Raw genomic sequence first — 19,607 nt, forward strand, 5'->3', positions numbered from 1 at the left:
TGAACGTATCCAAAATGAAGTGTTAAATGTCCATACCCATATTGGGAGTTTCGAAAATCTGACTAGGGTATATGAGATAAAATGAAAAGTTCGAATGAAAGGTCAATATAGGTATGTCACGTGTTTATGTTGCATACATAGAGTAATTGGAGGTAAGGATTTGAACAATTTGCTAAGCCAAAAAATCTATATTAGTTGTTCTAACAACGTTTAACTCTCTCGTTTCAGAATTTTTCATTAGATTGCTCATTATCATTAATTTCTAACTTGTGTGCATAAGCTTTAAGTTACAAAATTAATCAATTAAAAGGCTCCATTAAAGGTTCCTATCTAAAATATGGCATATGTTAGTGAAATCAAATTAACCTAAAAGTTAGTCTAAATGACTGTAGCTTATATTAAATTAAAATCTACACTATTCAATCTCAAGATCCAAGAAATACTCGATAAATATAATGCCTTTTTAAAATTTTTAAGCTAGACAAAAGTTGTTTTTAAGAAGAAAAAAGTTCGAGAGTAGACTCTTAAATCCACTCTCTGAGATAGGTTGACTTTTTACCATTTAAATTGATATCACATCAAAAATCCAACAGTTGTATTGCCCTTATAGGGTTATAATAGGCAGATTTGAGTCCATCAATTGACTAAGATATTATCAACTCAACTTGGAAATTGTCTAAAAAATTCTTTAGAACCTCATAAAGATATTATAAACTCAACTTGGAACTGTCTGATACGGTCCTCGAACTCGAAACCTCTAATAACCTCAAAGCACAACCTGTCAAACTAACCAGGGTCCAGGAATCCAAATTGGAAATCCTCCCATCCAAACAAAACAGAAAAAAGGGAAGAAAAATCTAATCCACAAATCCCAACTTCCTTTCATTCCACCATTGAAATGATGCTAACTTTACACACCCAAACTCTCAAATCCTTAACTTTCAACAAAAAACTATACCATCATTATTCTCATTCTCACCCCTCATCTTCAGTATGGAAGATCATCAATGTAAATGGGAATAATGCAAATGTAGGGAACTGTCATGCCATCAGTGGGATTGGCATGCTAGCAGCTGCAGTGGTGCTTTCGACGCCTCCGCCTTCCGAAGAAACGTTGTCCAATATACCACAAGAGCTTTCAGGGAAGTCTTGTGATCCTATGGACAAAGAGTGTGATCAGAGTAATATGAAGAAGAACAGAATTCAACGTCCAAAGTCTAGGAATGCTGAGTCTTGTACTACTAAGTGTGTTGGCACTTGTATTCGTGGTGGCGATGGCTCCCCCGGTGAAGGTCCTCTAAATGTTCGAAGGTATTGTAAGTGACAGAGTGGCCTTGTTAACTAACACCAGTATAAAATATCATATTTTCATGGGCTTTGATTAATTTCAAATTTTCCATAATTTTTTATGTTGTTGTATTTGATTGCAGACCTATAATTGTATTTAAGCAGGGATTTCGAAGTCGACAATATTGGTAAGAAGTTTTCTTTTTCTACTCATATTATGAAAGATCATTATAGCTGAGCTCTGCATAATTCCTCTGTAATGAGGTTTTTTTGTGCCTGTAGTATTTTAGATTATGAGAGAAATTTGAACTCATATTTAGACCTGTTTCTAATTCTTGTTTGTATGCTTTCATGGATTTATCTGTTGTGCAGCTTGGTGGAATGTTCAGATATATGCAACTTGCTCGACGATGCAGATAAGAGACGTTGATATAATCTCGGTCATCATATTTCACTCAGTATCTACATCAATGCATTTCATTGTGATTATACTCTCAAATAGGGAAAGGATAATGGTCATTCCTGTGTTACTGTCGACATTTATGTGAATTTTGATGAAAATCATGAATTTTGTGGAATTTTAACCAGAAATGGTGTGTACATAGTAATTATACACTGACTACTGTTGTACTCACTCAAGTAATGTAATGAATTAATGATTCAATATCATTCAAATTGAAGAAACTAAATTTATTTGCACTGACAAATTTATGATTACACTGATATGTATTTACATTTATATGTACCAGAAATTTGAACTAAATTTTGCTCCTTGGGATAAAAAAAAAAGCACCCATTGTCCCACTCTATACCCTCCTATTCCTGATTTACACTGCAGGTCTGGGTAGCATTTAAGCCGCCATGTACTCAAGCAGAGTTGATGCTGAACTACACTGAACAGGCATGCCATTACTAGTAAACCAATTCAGGCACGAAAAGGTAGCGAAACCGAGAATCAAAAGGAAGGACCCCACAATTTCGAGAGCCAAAGAGTTTCTGACGCTTTTGAGTTATGTGTTGGTCAATAAAAGCAGCCTGGTCCTGAGGCAGATAACGCGATATCCATTGAGCGAGTTTTGAATCATCTACGTTATTTCTGGTAAAGCAGTGCAGCATCTTTGGCACCAGCAACTTCCCTTTGCTACTCACACCAACTGAAGCCCGAATAAAATCACGTTGTGCTGCTTCAAGTTCATCTCTAACATTCTTTGCTGTGAACACCTGAACCTACATTTGACAGGAGAAACAAGAAACTTCAGATATCAGAGTGATGATACAAAAGCACCCAAAAACAAGAAAAAAGGATTTCTAACGTTTGTTGAGAATTACCGCAGGCGATGAGTACATCCCACAACTGAGGGCAAATGCGATATTTGGTTCATAAGAATCAATTGCGAATTTCTTTTGTTCCTCGGATACCTTTAGCTTATTAAGAGGGAGCAGCAGGGCCTAAAGGTGGAAATAGTAAAAAAGAAGCATCACAGAGTGAAAAATCGATCAGGAAATAAAATAATCAGATTAACAGGCATCAGAAGGCAGATCCGTACAATTTGGGGACGGTGAATCGGTGGTCTCATCTTCAGAATCACATACTCAATGACAGCAGCACTGAATAAATGGCCTCCAACGGTATATGCTGCCTGAGAACAAGGACACTTAATGTAAGCCTTTTTATTTTTCTTATCTTCCAAAAACAGCACTACAATCACAAAGATCTTTTTACAATGACTACTACGAAAAAACATTATGTTTGAATGAAGTTTGCAGAAGGAGCAACTGATCAGCTCTGTTGTTCAGGAGCTTAAAGTTGTATCTAATTTTGCATATATGCATTGCTTGCTTCCTTAAATTTATTCTCTATTTACAAAGCATCTCTTTTCTAACATTGAGTAATAAATTACTTAACCCAAAACATTCTTTTATTATCTAGTTTTGAGAAAGTCATTTGACATTTGTTGCTAATTTGTCTTGGTTTCTAGGTTTCTATTGATTCTAAAATAAACACTTTTTGGAAGTAAAATGGTTTTATCAGCCAAAAAGGCCCAAAATGGTAAAGAAGATAAAGCGGATAACAGTGCTCAAACCTTTTGCAGCAGCGAAAAAAACTTTGCTTCACTTCGTGGGACCCCATATGCTAGATAAGCCTATAGTAAGGTGCAACAGTACAAAATATTAGGTTGGCATCTTAACAGCCAAAATGCATTATTACTCAATGTAACAGAATGTAGGAAACTCACATGCATAATCAAGGCATTATATAAGTTGATCCAGAAAGCCAGCTTTTCATCACTGCTCAAGAGGATAGGATTCACTTTGGCCAATTGCTCAACAAGTATCCTGTCCTCAGAAAAAATGAGAAACCATAATGCATTAATAAGCAATAATTCCATGATCAGGCCTGGACCTCTTAGCCTCATTTGACAAGATTGACAATGCAAGTTGTATAAAAATTAAACCATTCACTATTCTGAGCAACCTAAAATTTACTTGATACCATGTTCAAGATCATACCATCAATTCTGTGTCAAATGTATTAAAAAGAAAACGAAAATTGTGGATGCCAACTTGTTAGTAACCTAGTAGGTAGACTTTGGAGTAGAACACAAGATCAAATTATGTCTCCATCAGTACCTAATGTGGCTATCTAAGAACCAAAGCAAAAAAGATAAATATTTACCTGAATCTCCGCAGAGATCCTGCAGCATATTCCAGCTGGCTTTTCCCTACTGACATCCAAGAAACTTCTATTGCCACTCCATATCTCCCAATCTCCATCCAACTTAATTTTCCAGTTACTTTATAAGGGTCAAAAGTACCTTCTGTTCCTAGCACCTCAGAATCACGCGGCAAATCAATCTGTGGGCTTTTCGCCCACATGGGAACCATCAAGTGTTCAGATAGTGACCATGATGGTGCATTTGAAGGATGAGCATGAGGTAAACTCGGGGTATCCATTGTGATATCGTTTGACGAAGGAGAAGATTCTGCCAAAGAGATAAAAATACTTCTCATGCATCGCACCATCTCCTCTGATAATCGATTAGGATGATTCCATAGACCCTTAGAAGAAAGCTCCTTAGTGAGCTTTCCAACATTCACAGCCCCACTATCCTTGGGATACATTTTTGGAGACAATTGGCTCCCCTGAAAAAGCAGAAATTACTTATTCAGGTGAGCAACATGAAGTCATAAATTATTTAAATTGCTAACATCATAAACATTACTGCATACAACCAATATCCGAGTAGGCAAGTACTAAGTGCTGTGGATGATTATGCAGGAATGCAGGTAATGCCATTAATGACATGGAATACTGATGCAAAGGGAATAATTAACAATTTAACACTCCATCCTATATTTTCGAAGATACCTGCCAGGAAGGTGAAGATGTCTTCTTAGAATAAGAACGTTGCAAACGATATTCGGCAAGTTTCCTTTCATTTCTTTCTTGACTGAGTTGATAATGGAGAGAAACCATCTCTTCTTCAAGTTCTGAAATTGAGGCCTCTAGTGCTGTAATACTGGACAAAAGCTCCACTGTCTACATAGTTATCACAATAACTGCTATCAGTTCAGAAAGAACACAGAATCTGTCACCAATCAATAGTAATGCTTAGCCTGTCCAAATATAATTTTGTACACAAAAAGCTACATAGTACATATACAACTACAACAACCCCCCCCCCCCGCCCTAACTACCTTCGAAAAGACAATTGTAAGTACTCCCATCTCAATTTTTTTTTTTTTTTTTTTTTTTGTTGGGGGGGGGGGGGGGTAAGAAAGGATGCCTATACCAATATACCATCATATATTATAAAGCATTTCAAATTCCAGAGGCTTTAACCTCACCAGAATTCCACTTCCACATTCCCTACATATATACTCCCTCTTCATACTAGTAAGTAGTAACTTTCTTCTTCTTTTTTTTTTTTTTTTTTTTTAGTATACAATCAAAGATAGGGGTGACCAAAAATTTAGGGTACCCTGACCTAGAACAGGAACTTGTTCAGAACCATAGGTTCTAGAACCGGAACCTGTAGATCAGGTTCCGGTTCCGGGTAATAAAATTTTGGACCGGAACCTGTAGGGTACCCTGTTAGTATAGGTTCCCTTATAGGTTACACGAAACCGGAACCTATCATTTAAGCCCAAGTATAAAAGCCCTATATTAAAATTATATAAAAGCCATCACCTACCTCTCTCCCTCCTCTTATTCATTTTTCATCTTACTCTTAAAGGTTTAATTAATGGTATTAATATAAGTATTTGTAAATTTGTATAAATATTCTAGACAATCAAGTAACTATTAAGCTTACTTTGAAAGACAGGGTACCCTGTTCCGGAACCGGACGGTTCCTAATTTTTAAAATTTTTAAGAACTTGTTGAACGGGTTCCGGTTTCAGGTCCTGAGATTTTTATAGGGTACCCTGCTACGCTCACCCCTAATCAAAGATATTACGGTCATATACCTTGGCAATGTGCCAGTCAATTGTTGCATTTAAAAGAAGATAGGAAGTATCAGAAAATGATTTACGCATTGTTTAATTTGCCTGGTGTCCTGGAATGCTCAAATCATTTTTTATGAATGAGACAGATTTAGAATGAGCCAAAACCAAAAGACGATTGAAAAACAAACTTTAAACATGACATACACGCTGAGGAAAGTGAGATGGAGTAGAAAGCTCCATGACGTTCTTTTCGACAGCATGTTCCAGAGTCACATGCAACTCCTTTTCCTCCTGCAGCTGTTGATGCAAACTTCGAACCTGAATAGAGAATTTATATTTATTTTTTTTGAGGGCAGAATAGAGAATTTATATTAGAACTATGATCTATTATCAATTACTTAAAAAAAATGGTATCTAACTATATCTGAGAGCTACATTATATGAGCCAGGTATCAGTGAAGTCATAGTATAAACTATACTATGTAAGAGTACACAGGGTTTTCCTTTCTGTTTAGGACAATATTAGCCGCCTCACAACACATGTACACAACTATTGGCATGGACTAAATATAAATCTCATTAAGTCAGATAAGAGAAGTGGTATGTAGGGGAAAAACAATTGGATGCGTATCCAAGGGAAGTTATTAGTCTAACCCAAATTAATTAATCAAAGTCTATTAATCTATGGATAGGGATCATGTATTGCCAGATGTAGTGGAAATCTTTTTTGTATGCATCCTTTGTGTCTATCTTCTTGGTTGCTTCTGTCAGTGCAAACTGCCAATAACAGCAGTCCTGTAGCAACAAGGGGACAAATCACATCTCTAGGGTTAACGCTATTATGTACGACCCCTATTACCCTAAGTTTGAAACTATCATCAGGCCCAGTATATCAACTTTCTGAAAGTTCAAATTATTTAACAAGATGAGGCAATACTTCAGAGTTGGACATCAAACTCCAAGAGTAACTGAACATCCATGATAATCCAAATTATCCAATGCCAGACTTCTCACAGAATTCCCAGAGGCCAAGTCCAAATTAAGTAAATAACTAGAGTTTACTAAAAGGAAACACAGGTAACAATCGTACTAAACCAGAATTCTACAGAACCACACTAGAGAGTGGCAACAAGAAAAAGACCAAGGCAAAACACTTTGCAATCTCTTAATTTGGTCTCAACCCTTCACTTTAGTCCACAACCAGCAATCTTTTGTGTAACATTAGCAGGATGAGTTCAGACATTAAAGTGAGAGTGTATTAAATTATGTTGAAAACAGAAGCTACCGAGTCTATTTTGTTTAACCAGTATATAGACAGGTACTTTTGTTTGCGGATTGCAAAATTAAGCATGTCTTGTTCTTTCTAATTCTTAGTTTAAGTTCAACTTCTAATATTGCAGAGATTGCTGGGTGAAGAAACAGAAGGCCTTCTTTAGATAAACATAACAATAGCATAAATTCAAAGACTTACATCTTTCTCAAGCTGAAATTTGTAATCAAAAACACCATCACCTCTGCCATAGTATCCCCCATTTTCGGCTTCAGTATAATTGCTTGCCTAGCATAAATCACAAATAATTAGCTCCCAAAAGACAAGAAAGCAAGATCAGTCATATGTTAGAAAACTTATATAGCCATGTTTTTAATGGAAGGAAAAAACTTTAGTATAGACAAAGCTTCACCCTTGTTGATTCTAAGTTAAAAGTTAATCAATCATGTATCTAAAACTAAAGGAAACAGAAAACAATCCTCGTACATTTCAAGTTCCTGCCATGTACCATCTACTGCCTCCACTAAATCTCACATTTTTCACCCAGCATAGACCTACATTTCACGCTCCTGTGTATAGCACATTTTAGGCCGTGATGGCAAAAACGCATGATCAATAAGTTTAGCTAAAAATGCACAGTAGAGATGCCTTGCCCCTATACTAATAATGGCTCCCAGATCCTACCTAGATTAAGGTTGAGAATTCGTAACTGAAAACATCAAAAATAAATCAAAGAAATTGCAACCAACTTCGCTACATCACTAATTGATAACAAGTTTCTGGCCTTCAATCCGGCTCCGAAAAACCCACGACTATAATTCATAAAATTGAACTTCTCCTTCAAATTAATTGTCAAAAACCTTACAACAGACCGATAACAACTCTACAAATTACCATTATCTTTCCTTATTTCACATTATGAAGACTAGAGACCTCACCTTGGGAGAAAACCAATGGCACTGACCCTCATCCAACCGAGAATTGGAACCATTATCAACTGAACCACTAGAAGCATACTCAACTGCAGTATCATTTCTACAAACATTTGAATGAAAAATAAACAATGTAAGACACAGAAATATGTAGAATTATAGCAGTAAAGTAAATTCCTCGAAATTATTTCAATACACACAGAAATTAATCAATTCAACAGTACCCAGTTGCAATCCACATTAAACCAAACAATAATTTACTCAAAAAAAGGAGGGAAAATTCAATTTCAAACATACCCATTAACCTAAATACTTGTTGTAAATACTCTTAGAAAGAGAAAGACAGGAGGAGGAGAGAGAAACACTTACAGAACCGCTGAAGTTGCAGCCATGTCTTCAATCATGCATACTTTAATGGGACCCCTAAAAACTCAAAGCTTTTCAACAATGGCGGAATTCTGCAACTGGGTATTAATTTCAGAAACTGAAAAAAAAAAACCCCACCAACAAAAAAAAAAACCCCACAAAAAACTGCAAAATTTCACAGCAAAACCTTTAAAACCCAGAAATTAAAAAAGACGAAACAAGAAGATTAAAGAAGAAAAAATGCTTAAAATAGGGGTTTAAAACCTGTAATATTGAAGAAGAAGTTTCATGTAAAATGCAAATAATGAATTGACAGGAGAAGACAAGAAATGAGAGATGGAGAGGGTGACAATACTATGGCTCATGTGAACTTAATTTGAGAAAAAGGCCAAAAACCACGACATTAATTACATGAATTGAGTGAACAGTTAGCAGTCTTTTTCATTATTCCAACAATTCCACAATAAACTCGTTATCGTTCTTGTTTATCAAACCTGCTATAGTTTTAACCAAAACAGGTAGCTTTTCTCATTGTTTTCCGATAAAGAATTAGGAATATACGGAGTAGTATTCCGTATTACCAATCGAGTCTCTTGTGTGTATCAGGTTTATAATAAGTTTACCAAACATTCATGCATATATTACCTTGTACGGAGTATGTTATTCTATAATTCCGTATATTATGTCTACTACAAATACCTCTTACTCTCTTAGGTTTACCTTTTTTTTTCCAAGTACTGTAATACAACTATACAAGTAATTAGGTTAAAGTTTTCTATATACGGAGTATACGGAATTAGTCATTTGTTTGAGCAGGTTGTCGGTTTATTTGTAAATGTAAACGAAAGATAATATGTGTTAATATGAGTTTGTAACTTGTAATAATTAATGTCACAAGTGCAAGTTTTAAATTTTCAAAGTGGGAGATAAGTGTAAGTTACTACATACTCCGTATTTAATATTGTAACATAAATTCAATGACTCTTGATGAAAATTTTGACTAGCAAAAAATCCACCTAAAAAGCCATTGAAAAGTAGGTTTAGGTTTACAAACAAGATCAATTATGAGTTCCTAAGAAATAATTGAATTATTAGTAGTTAGCTAGTCAAGTGGTTGATTTAGAAATTACCATTACTAATTTGACTCCAACAAAGTTAATTACCAATGCTTTGTAAAATATGAAGATACATCGTATACAACGTATGAGTATTTGAAGAAGAGCAAAATGGAGTGCACCTCTATTCGGATTGAGAATATTCTCAATGTATGTTAATAGAGTAAAAATTAAATAACATGAATTGTATACTTCTCAGTAAAATTAAGTAACAAAAATTGTATTCTTCTTGGTAAATGCACAACAGTCAGTTTAATGATCCAATTTTGATTTAGAATAGTTTACGAAATGCTTCATATTATTAAAAAATTGTGATCTTCACCTATAATAAAAATACGGAGTATATACTACTCTGTATTAAAATAAAATTAATAATTTAAAGTAGTTTAGAAAACTTTACATATAGACGCTCTGACTAAAAACTAGATAAGGAAAATCCCTCAAATGAGTTGATTTGATTGTTAGACCACATAAAAACTAAGGTGAAGACTTCAGAACGATGTCATTAGCCCATTACTCCACCACCTCAACCTCTTATAATTGTCTTTCTTAGGTTTTGATGGTACATCGAGGGTACACTACTACACGGTACACACTCGCTAAGTCACAAAAGGGTCAAATACTCAAAGGCAACACATAATTGAAAGTTGTACATTATTGTATATAGGCCCAAAGCTAGAATAGTTTAGGGTTCGTTTGGCATCGCTATGGTTTTCTGTTTTTTGGTTTTTTGTATTTTAAAAGTATATTATATATGTAACATAATGAATCAAAAAATATTTAAACTTATTAAAATCATGATAATTTTGAAAACTGACAACAGAAAAGTGAAAGCGTCTTTTTCTTGTTTCCTGTTTTTGGTTTTTAGTTTTCAAATAAACAGGAAACTGAAAACTAAAAATGATGCCTAACAAACTCTAATTCATACTTACTACACAACCTTTACTTTGAAATATTTTATAGAACAAAATTTTATAAATACAATATGGCTAGAACATGTAGAATGTAAAAGAAATTAGCTGGATCAAAAAGTATATCATCAATATAATTAACTAAATTGAACCTTACAAGAAAATATTCTGTCTCCTGTACTGTTATATACACTTCATTTTTTTCACATAAACAAATACAGTTACCAAATATAACTTCACATTTACAAAGGCTTAATTAGATAGCAATAATGCTTAATTGCAAATGCTATTGCTTTGACAATACCAACTGCACCAGTCTAAAACATTGACAAATACATTTAAGATAAAAAGTTTAAAATTTAAAAATCTAAAAATTAAAAATAAACAGTTTTTAAATTTGAATTAGCAAAATAAATTAACTTGGTAGGAAAGTAGGTTTAACAAGAGCTTTAAAGTTGCTTATATTATTGCTTTGACTAATGACACCAACTGTTCCTGTTTAAAAGATTGACAAAGAGCTTCAGTCTTCAGATATTAAAATTCAAGCACAATAATGTGAAAGAATAACTTGTTTTTCCTCTCTTTGGTATGAATCTTTTGGAGTTGGAGGAAAGGAGAGTGCCAAAAAAGAAAAGGAATCACTGATTAAGCGCGAAAATATGACCTAGAGTACTTACGGAAGTTGAAAAAATTAATTCACACCAGCTTGGAACTTGGTGAATACTGATACTAGCTATGGCTCATAGAGACTATATTTACAAGGTAGAGAAAAAGACTGACGGGTAGAAAGAAGTCTTAGATACCACTCAATCATAGAGAAATGTCGACAACTGGTGGCACATCTGAAACAGGCTCGGGTTTAGAATCATCTTCCAGTCGAGGCTTTTTCTGGCATGGTTCATGCTCAGATTCCTCATTTGTGTGCTTTGATGGCAACGTAAAGGATACATCAGTTTTGGATTCAGCAGGCTTAGGTAGCGATTCAGGACACGGTTCCATCTCTGGCTCTTCACTTGTAACTGATGACAAGGACTGTGATGAGACCAAGGCAGTTTGAGCCTTTTGCTGTTCTTCTAAGATTTTCTGCAAGTAGCGTGCGTGTTCCTCTATACGTACCTGTAGTGCTCGTTGCACCTGTGCACAGAACAAATCAGAATAAAACACCTTGGATACTACTAATGTACATTAGAAGTTATAATAGATGTATCCATCTTTTTTCTGAAGATAATATTACGACTACTAGAATAATCATACTTTTTTTAAAAGGACTTATTTTAATAGGAGCCAAGCCATAACATAGATTATGAATGGTCTGGAAGGAGGGGGAGTGTAGTGCAGTCTGACAAGAAGATATTGCAAGTAAAGCAAAGTTTACAGATAACTAGACCAACCTCAAGTTGTTCATGCAGCTGTTTCTGAACTTCAATTTGCATTCGGAGAGCCTCGTTTATACTCCTGAAGTTGTAAAAAGAAGAAAACGGTTTAATTTTAACAATGACAACAAACAGATGGAAAAAACTACTAGTTGTTAGGTCACAAACCCTTTCTTTGATGCATCAGATTCTTTGGTACTTGAATCTGATTTTTTCTCTTCTGAACTAGAAGTCTTCTTCTCTACTGAAATAAAATCAAAGAAAGGAATTAATATTCAAGTTCCAGAGGACATAAAAGCACTACGTTTTCTCAGGCACATATAATATAGCTTCAGCCCCTTTTAAGAAAAATATATTAGTTTCAGAAGCCGTTATTGACATTTGAGACATTTTCAGTAACTTGATAGTTATTGATCTATTTTTCTTCGTGGGAAGCAATTATGCATAATAGAAAACAATTGTAATAATTCAACCTTTCAAAAGAGCCCATGAATTTGATTTGAAGAGAAAATCTTAATGCTTACATAGTCAATTTAAACATCTCATGCTCCTGAAATTTCTAATTTCACTAATGACAATCATAATTAAAACTTGTCTCACCTTCCTTTCTTTCTGGTATATACTTTGCAAGTCGGTATTTCTACAGAAAAAGAAAAAAATGCATTCAGCCGAATGACAAAAACAACAACATAGAAGCATAAACCAAAGTTATCTACTTACCTGCAGGTGGCTTTTAACATGATAGATGGTGATCCCTTCAACATTCATAAGCTTTAATACACCTTTAGGAGTTGCCTCTGCAATTTAATGAACAATAAGCAAACTTCACAAAATTCAATAAAGATCCGCCATCTGCATTATACTCCCTCCATCCCAAACCATTGTAGTCTCAGTTATTATTAATACTAAAAACATATTTAAAGAAAGAAAAATCAGAAACATACTTTCAGGACCATCAAGTTTTTTGACAGCTTCGACAAAACGTTCATGGAGCTCTGGTGTCCATCTCATCCTTGGCTTATGAGAAGCACCAGCCTCAGGTGTCTTGTTACAAGAAATAACACTTAAGGATGGTGAAACAGGCTGAGCATTGTTTTGTACTGTTGATGGGACGACTGGCCTCAACGCCACAGGAGATGCTTCATATAGTTCCTAATAACCAAAAGTGCAAACAGAATCATATTTTTAAAAAAGCCTGAAAATGTTCAAACAGCTATTCAAAAAGTTAAGATAGTCAGATATATAGAGACTGGGCTGTAGAATCTTCTTTACATATGACCAGCCAATTCTCATAGAGCACGATTATTTATTTGGGCACTTACATCAATTCCAGGATTTTCTCCATTATCAGTTATAGCTAATTGTAGTTCATCAGACAATAACTGTAGCTCCAAACGCTCTGAAAAGGCCAAAGAGTCACTTCCGCAAGTAACATCATCAAAGTCACCATCAGAAAAGCTTCCAGAATAATTAAAAAAATCCCTATATGTATCCTCTGAGTGCTTTTGCTCACATTGACTATCCGTATCTTCATTCAGAACTAACTGAGTCTTTGTTGATCGAGGTGCAGAGGGGCTTGGAAGAAATGGAAGATTCCCAAGCTGTCGTTGAGCTTCTGAACTCGTTGAAGATGATAGATACAAGTTCGTGCAGAACATAGAAGAACGAGAAGGTGCACTTTTAAGATGGTTGTCACAGCTAGATGAGAAGATATCACTTGGTCCAGAAGGGAGTCTCAGTTTTCCTGATTGCTTCAAAAAAGGATATGAAGATTCACTTGACACTAAACCTTGATAAGTCTCAACACTAGAGAAGTCAAGCGGCGGAAGAGCCTGACAAAAAGCAGTAGTCCCTTTGCTAGACTCACTTGCAGTCAAGCATGTTCTACTGGGATGGTTCATGATGCAGATTCTGTTATATTTCACCAGAATTGACAGATGCAGGATGCTAATTACTCTGCAAGTCTGCAGAATATTTCTTATGTTGTAACTGTACCGTGCAAAAAAGGCTTGCAAGTGCCTGATTATGGGCTTGGTAGACAGAAAGGGAGGAGTGAGCAGTGTAGCATTCAGGAGCTATTAGCTACATATGATTGTCAACTAGACAAAGATATAAAATAAAAGTCTGCAGAAGAGTCGAAAGCTTAATCAGCAGTACGATCGATAACTGAACCAATAACGCACACTTTGATTTCCTAAGAAAGGAATCTATTCATGTTATTAGCAATCAACACCAAGAGGAAATCCCATTATGCAATATATTCCAAATTGTTTCTGAATCAGCATTATTCTCGAAGCTTTCTTCCATTCACTCACTCGAGTTTATCAACAGCAACAATAAACACAATGCTATTGTATGATAACTGTTCTGCTTCTACTTAAATCACTCACTCTAAAGCGCAACATTTTCCCTAAAACCTCGGTACCTATACAGCATCTCTCCTGCAGACAAGCAATCTTAATGAGACTCTTATACATCTAATTAAATCAAACAAATATATGATGACAATCCAAAATAAAAAAGAAAAATCCAAATTCGATCTATGTAGAAAGCTGATAAATGTTAAGGAGTATGTTATGTAATGTACCAACATGGCAACATTAGATTAAAAGTGTAACAGCCTAAAATATACAAGTATATGTCTTGGTATTCGAGTTTACAGATTTATGATTGCATATCTACCCAGTTATTACTTAAATAAAGTACACAGAAAAAGACCTTTGCAAAATGTAAGTTCATTTTATCCCAAAAAAAAAAGGCAAAAACAGTTCTGTTATTCAAAAGTACAAACATAGAGCATAAATCCCAGATTCTCTAACAAGATTATCTCCTGTTCACCCCAAAGAAAAGAAAAAAATGCTTTGTTCATACTCAAACAATTCAACTAATAAATCAGAAGTAAAAAAAAATGGGGGGAAATCAAGTTCATGCTTAATCAAGTCATTATTTTCTCTTTTTAAAGAAATGTTTTCTCCAATTGCAACTGAATTATTACACATACACAGTTTCCTGGATAAACAAAAACCCAGTTAAATGCAAAAACTTTCTACACAAAAAAACCACACAAATTAACAAGAAATGAGCAAAAAAAAATGCAACAAAAAACCCAGAAAAACGGGATTCAAATTAGTGTTATTGCATATTTAGAATGTAGAATTTACAAAATTTTAAGCATACCTGAAAACCCAGAGAAAAATTTGAACTTTACAAGTGGCAAAGTAACAGATCAGGGGGAAAAATGGTGGGTTAAAGTTAGAGGGTGAAGATTTCAGATGAATTTAGCAGAGAGAATGAGCCAAGAGTTGAAGAGAGAGAAGAACTCACACAACCACAAAGAACACGAAAGATGATGGTGGAAAAATTATTAGGGACCTAGTTATTGTGAATGGGACAATTTGTGCAGTCTTAGTCATCATCATTGTCATTTTACTTTGAATCGTTAATTTGCTAATGTGTGGGGTTTATTAGGGAAATGTTTGGTTAATCTCGAGAGTTGTCGTCTTGTTAAGAAAGGAAGACAAGGTGCGAGAATTTTTTTTAAAAATATAAAGTTAATTGATTGTGATCAATTATGGTAAAATGGTTAAAAAAAATGGTAACTACTCGTTAAATGGATTAATCTACTGTTTCTTTTTTAAGCAACTAATTTGTACTCCCTTCGTTTTTAAATACTTGCTTCATTTCTCCATGCGCGGAGTTTTAGGAGAAATTGGAGAAAGTAATAAAATATGGAGGTAATGGGGTAAGTAGAAGAATAAAAAAAATGTAAAAAACAAAAGTAATTAAATATTGTTAGGGCCTGTTCCTATTGACTGAACTGAACTTATTAATTAGTGATTTTTAAATACGGATTAGTGATCTTTGATTATTTATTGATTTTTTATTACTATACATATGTGTATATACAAATGTACATATTAATAATAATAATAATAATAATAATATTAGTGATCTTTGATCTTTCAATTATTATTGTTATTATTTATTGATTATTATTATTATTATTATTATTATTATTATTATTTATTACTTATTGATTATTATTATTATTGTTGTTGTTGTTGTTGTTGTTAATATTATTATTATTATTATTGTCGTCGTCGTCGTTGTAATAAGTAGGGGTGAGCATGGGACGGGTACCCGTACCGTTAGTACTAACGGTTCGGGTACCCGATAACCAATATCACTAAAAGTGATATCCATAACCCGAACCAATAAGTTCGGGTACCCGAATTTTCGGAACGGTTATCGGGTACCCTATAAAATATCCAATAGTGATAATTAAACTTAAAAAATTAGTTATTATGATATTTTTTTAACACTAATTAACAACAATATTACATGATCTTGACCAAATTATTAATAACATTACTAATTATTGATATTTATAGTGATGATGAAGTAATGTAAGAGTTTAAATATTGAAAAGATAGATTTAAGTAGGAAAAAAAAACAAAATAATTGTTTATCGGAACGGAAAGGGTACCCGTTAATTTTAAAATGATACCCAAAAATCATACCCGATAACAAATTATCGGAACGGGTACCCGAACCGTTATGGTTATCGGATCAGGTACCCTAATTTTCGGAACGGTAACGGAACGGGTTTTCGGTTTTTCGGGTAGTTTTGCTCAGCCCTAGTAATAAGAGATTAAAAGAATGAAATTTGGCTTTATATCATTAGCAATATCATTAGACGTAAATTAAGAGCAGAGCTGAACTGAACTGAACTGAACTGAATTTCAACGGAAGAGAACAGACCCTTAAAGCTTTCCAAATAAGGAAATAGAGCAAGTATTTAAAAACGGCCGAAAAAAGAAAGTGGAGCAAGTATTTAAAAACAGAGGGAGTAATAATTTAAAGTATTGATTCTAACTAATATGGATTTGAGTGAGATCGGGTTTCATTATTAAGAAACGGTGATGATAAAAAAGAGTGAGATAGCCATCAACCCTTAGGTGAATGACTTAATAGCTCAATAATGTATCATAATCAGGATTATTATGCTTTATATTATTCAATTAATTTGTCTATTATAAAACCTTGATTGATTCTTTAATACTCTTTACAAATTACGATCCCCCTCTTTTCTTGGACTTTAGCCACTTTCCAATTTTCACTCTTCCACTTGCAAGTTAATTAGTCAAATTAATAATTTGCTGCTGTCAGAATTATCCAAAAACTTTACCTGCCCAAGTGCCCTACTTCTTTGCCATGGTCAAGTTGATGGCTACAATTAGCCAATCACTAAATAATTTCCAAAGTGATTTAAGTGTAATTGTACTCTTCCTATTATTAGGCAAATACTTGCAATTTGTAAACTGTAATTGTACCATGAGATATTTTAATTTCGGATGTGATATCAAAAGCACACTCGCATCTATAAATAATATAGGAGTGTTGTATTCATAATAAGTTACAAAGATATTTTTTTTTTTGAAAACAAAGTTACAAAGATAATTAATTACTCATATTCAGGTAATAATTTATCTGTATCAAAAATATATTACATGTTCCATTAGACACTTAGTTTAAAAAATGAGAAATGTGAGAATGAGATAAATTAGTGGATCATGATTAGTTGTACAGTGAATACAATTTTATAACATTCATTCTCATTTATAGTAATGTGTCAATTATTTAAATACCGGCAAAAGAAGTGTAAGTGTGTGTCAATAATTTCTATAATAGATAAAGTAGCACGACCTTATCTCGTAGGATAATAATACGTCTTATTAAATAATTGATTATTAGTTTGCTACGCTACAAAACAACGAAAATATTAATTAAAAAGAGCCATTTGGTCATAAGCTTTCTTGGACAAGTACTATGAATACTAATAAAGTACAAGTAGTAAACTATAATTAGTGTATGAATTAAAGATTGGTGAGATCATTAAGAAATTTGAAGGTGGTAGTTGGCTGGCCTTTGGTACCCATGATAGGGTACTTGTGATGACATCATCCTCTTCTTTGAGATTTTTAAAATGAAATTATTTATGGATGGGAAACCTTCTACTTTTATGGTTGGTATCACATTCACTACTTTTTGTGTCCCTACTAGGTTACAATCACAATTCACAATCACTTGCTAGTCGCCACAAATTACAATCCCACAAAGTACAATTAAGCAAGTTGGAAACAAATTACATTTTCTAATTTGGTAAAACAATTGTCATAGTGAAGTTTTCTTGAGTTATTTCATGATTGTTGAACATGAATTTGTTTTTCAAAAAAAATATTTGCTTTGATCTCGAAATATTGCTAATTTGATGTATGATGAGAGACGTAGAAGTTAAGAAAGTGAATAAGAAGTGAGAGAAATCATATAAACTTCTCACAAAACTTGTGTGAAATGAATTCTTTTTTTAAGTTCAAACTGTATAAAATCAAAGTTATAAGGATATAAAGCTAATTTAAAATATAGAGACTAAAGATCTTAGAAGCAAATGATACAAAATAAACCAATAGGTTGTGATTAGGGGATTTTTATCCACCAAGCGCCGTTTGACAAGTGGACCAACCAGGTTCCGCCACGCGTCCTCCACGGACCACTTAAGACACGCCACGTGTCCACCCATGCCAAATGGGACAACCGGCCATCAAGGCCCATTTCAGTCTAGAAGCCCGTTCGGCCCTAGGTTTACCTTAAACCTAGAGAGTTGCACGCTTCCCAAGGCTATAAATACTCGATTAATCCTCATTAATCAAAGGACCGAATAATTAACGGAACGGAGGAGAAACATTACGGAACACACTAATAACCGGCTGATCTCGCTAGCAAGGCAGATTACCTACATTAAATACTCTCACCTAGAGAGACCTTATTACTTTAATTTCTGTATTAATTACTCCTTAATCAGGTACTAACTTGACCGTTGGAGGCGGAGCTCTCAGGAGTCTCCGTTATTTTGCAGGTACAGGCGTCCGGTTCCAGTCTCGGAATTGTAACTCTCCCGCAGGACATCAGAAAACCCCGAAACATTTGGCGCCGTCTGTGGGGAGAGTACTTCAGAGATGGCATCCAAGTCTGTACCGACCCCAGAAGAGAGGCGTCCCCTAGACGACCCTCAAGTTCAGTCGGACCATGATACCGAAAGTGAATTTGAAGTTGAAACTCATACAGCTCCAGACGGGACCCTAAGAGCCCGCCGTACCCGTCATACTGAAATAAGGGAACGGGAGTATCTTCAAACAGGAAGCGAGCCAGCAGGCGCACCGCTTGCTCGGCAACAGCCGACTGATGGGTCTGCTCCCATCACAAGGAACGAACTCATGACCTTCATGAGGGGATTCAAGGGAGAGATCCAAGAGTTGATCAACAAAAAACCGCCTGCTTCAGTCAAAGAGCAGGCGGCCAAAAAACCTTCCACTTCACTGAAGAGGAAGCCAGTTCAAGGGCGAGAGGCGACTCCCCATCCTAAATGTAAGAAGCGGGAGCCGTCTGCTCTTGATTTCACAAAACTCCGTTATCCTACGGGAAATAGGAAACCGGTTCGTCATATTCAGGCGGACGGGTCAAAGCAAACGTTCACAGATGCTCGGCACCTGCTAGAGCAGAAGAAGAGTGACCGATTATCAGAGTCGGCTTCTACTTCAAATTTTCAGGACAGTTTGCGAAATGCATCGATGAGGCCAACTCAGTCGTACCATGAGAGTCAGTCAGGCGGCACCTCCCGTCAGTCTGGCTTTCATAGTGCGCAGGCGGTACCAAATTTGCCATTTGTGCCGCAACAACAATATTTTATGCAGCCACCTCCATTTGGTGGACCTGCAGCAAAAAACGTCCAACCTATGGACTGGCAGCTACGGCTGCTTAGACTTGGTGAACAGCCGTCGGCCTTCTCCAAGGAAATTACTGAAGCCGCTCAGCCGGCCAAAGTAAAAAATGTTTTAGTAGGCGCC

The 19,607-nt window shown here is 35.0% G+C and overlaps 3 protein-coding genes across 4 annotated transcripts; 1 reads left to right on the forward strand and 2 right to left on the reverse strand.

The window, feature by feature from the left end:
* The first annotated feature begins 620 nt into the window (after nucleotides 1–620).
* On the forward strand, nucleotides 621–1,971 carry LOC110726776. Its single transcript, XM_021906282.1, has 3 exons — nucleotides 621–1,311; nucleotides 1,431–1,475; nucleotides 1,660–1,971. The coding sequence occupies exons 1-3, from the start codon at nucleotides 899–901 to the stop codon at nucleotides 1,715–1,717; spliced, it is 516 nt and encodes a 171-aa protein (XP_021761974.1). The 5' UTR covers nucleotides 621–898; the 3' UTR covers nucleotides 1,718–1,971.
* LOC110726775 lies at nucleotides 1,957–8,789 on the reverse strand. The gene is made up of 11 exons (XM_021906281.1): nucleotides 8,308–8,789; nucleotides 7,945–8,041; nucleotides 7,208–7,294; nucleotides 5,941–6,054; nucleotides 4,658–4,828; nucleotides 3,965–4,431; nucleotides 3,525–3,624; nucleotides 3,372–3,431; nucleotides 2,835–2,927; nucleotides 2,617–2,736; nucleotides 1,957–2,514 (listed from the first exon to the last, which is right to left on the reverse strand). Exons 1-11 carry the CDS (start codon nucleotides 8,340–8,342, stop codon nucleotides 2,200–2,202), a joined length of 1,659 nt encoding a protein of 552 aa, XP_021761973.1. The 5' UTR covers nucleotides 8,343–8,789; the 3' UTR covers nucleotides 1,957–2,199.
* A 1,662-nt stretch (nucleotides 8,790–10,451) lies between these two features.
* LOC110726777 (myb family transcription factor PHL6-like) lies at nucleotides 10,452–15,116 on the reverse strand. 2 transcript variants are annotated; one of them, XM_021906284.1, is made up of 8 exons: nucleotides 14,881–15,116; nucleotides 13,026–14,144; nucleotides 12,648–12,855; nucleotides 12,424–12,500; nucleotides 12,304–12,343; nucleotides 11,872–11,944; nucleotides 11,722–11,785; nucleotides 10,452–11,464 (listed from the first exon to the last, which is right to left on the reverse strand). In XM_021906284.1, the coding sequence occupies exons 2-8, from the start codon at nucleotides 13,602–13,604 to the stop codon at nucleotides 11,141–11,143; spliced, it is 1,365 nt and encodes a 454-aa protein (XP_021761976.1). In that variant the 5' UTR covers nucleotides 13,605–14,144; nucleotides 14,881–15,116; the 3' UTR covers nucleotides 10,452–11,140. The 2 variants fall into 2 exon arrangements, with proteins under 2 accessions (XP_021761976.1, XP_021761975.1); XM_021906283.1 differs by having other exon boundaries at nucleotides 11,872–11,947; nucleotides 14,881–15,115.
* Nucleotides 15,117–19,607: the final 4,491 nt, after the last annotated feature.

The sequence above is a fragment of the Chenopodium quinoa genome, unplaced genomic scaffold (genome assembly GCF_001683475.1).
Source record: "Chenopodium quinoa cultivar QQ74 unplaced genomic scaffold, ASM168347v1, whole genome shotgun sequence".
Taxonomy (NCBI): domain Eukaryota; kingdom Viridiplantae; phylum Streptophyta; class Magnoliopsida; order Caryophyllales; family Amaranthaceae; genus Chenopodium; species Chenopodium quinoa.

Excerpts from the sequence above, each read along its gene's own strand:
- LOC110726776 (XM_021906282.1), top strand. The coding sequence starts at position 899 with ATGATGCTAACTTTACACACCCAAACTCTCAAATCCTTAACTTTCAAC. Across the intron at positions 1,312-1,430 it reads GGTCCTCTAAATGTTCGAAG|ACCTATAATTGTATTTAAGC; the intron begins GTATTGTAAGTG and ends ATTTGATTGCAG. Across the intron at positions 1,476-1,659 it reads TTTCGAAGTCGACAATATTG|CTTGGTGGAATGTTCAGATA; the intron begins GTAAGAAGTTTT and ends TCTGTTGTGCAG.
- LOC110726775 (XM_021906281.1), bottom strand. The coding sequence starts at position 8,342 with ATGATTGAAGACATGGCTGCAACTTCAGCGGTTCT. Across the intron at positions 2,928-3,371 it reads TTTTTTCGCTGCTGCAAAAG|GCAGCATATACCGTTGGAGG; the intron begins GTTTGAGCACTG and ends CCTTGTTCTCAG. Across the intron at positions 2,515-2,616 it reads GGATGTACTCATCGCCTGCG|GTTCAGGTGTTCACAGCAAA; the intron begins GTAATTCTCAAC and ends TGTCAAATGTAG.
- LOC110726777 (XM_021906283.1), bottom strand. The coding sequence starts at position 13,604 with ATGAACCATCCCAGTAGAACATGCTTGACTGCAAGTGAGTCTAGCAAA. Across the intron at positions 11,948-12,303 it reads TATACCAGAAAGAAAGGAAG|TAGAGAAGAAGACTTCTAGT; the intron begins GTGAGACAAGTT and ends ATTTTATTTCAG. Across the intron at positions 11,465-11,721 it reads AGCTGCATGAACAACTTGAG|GTGCAACGAGCACTACAGGT; the intron begins GTTGGTCTAGTT and ends TTCTGTGCACAG.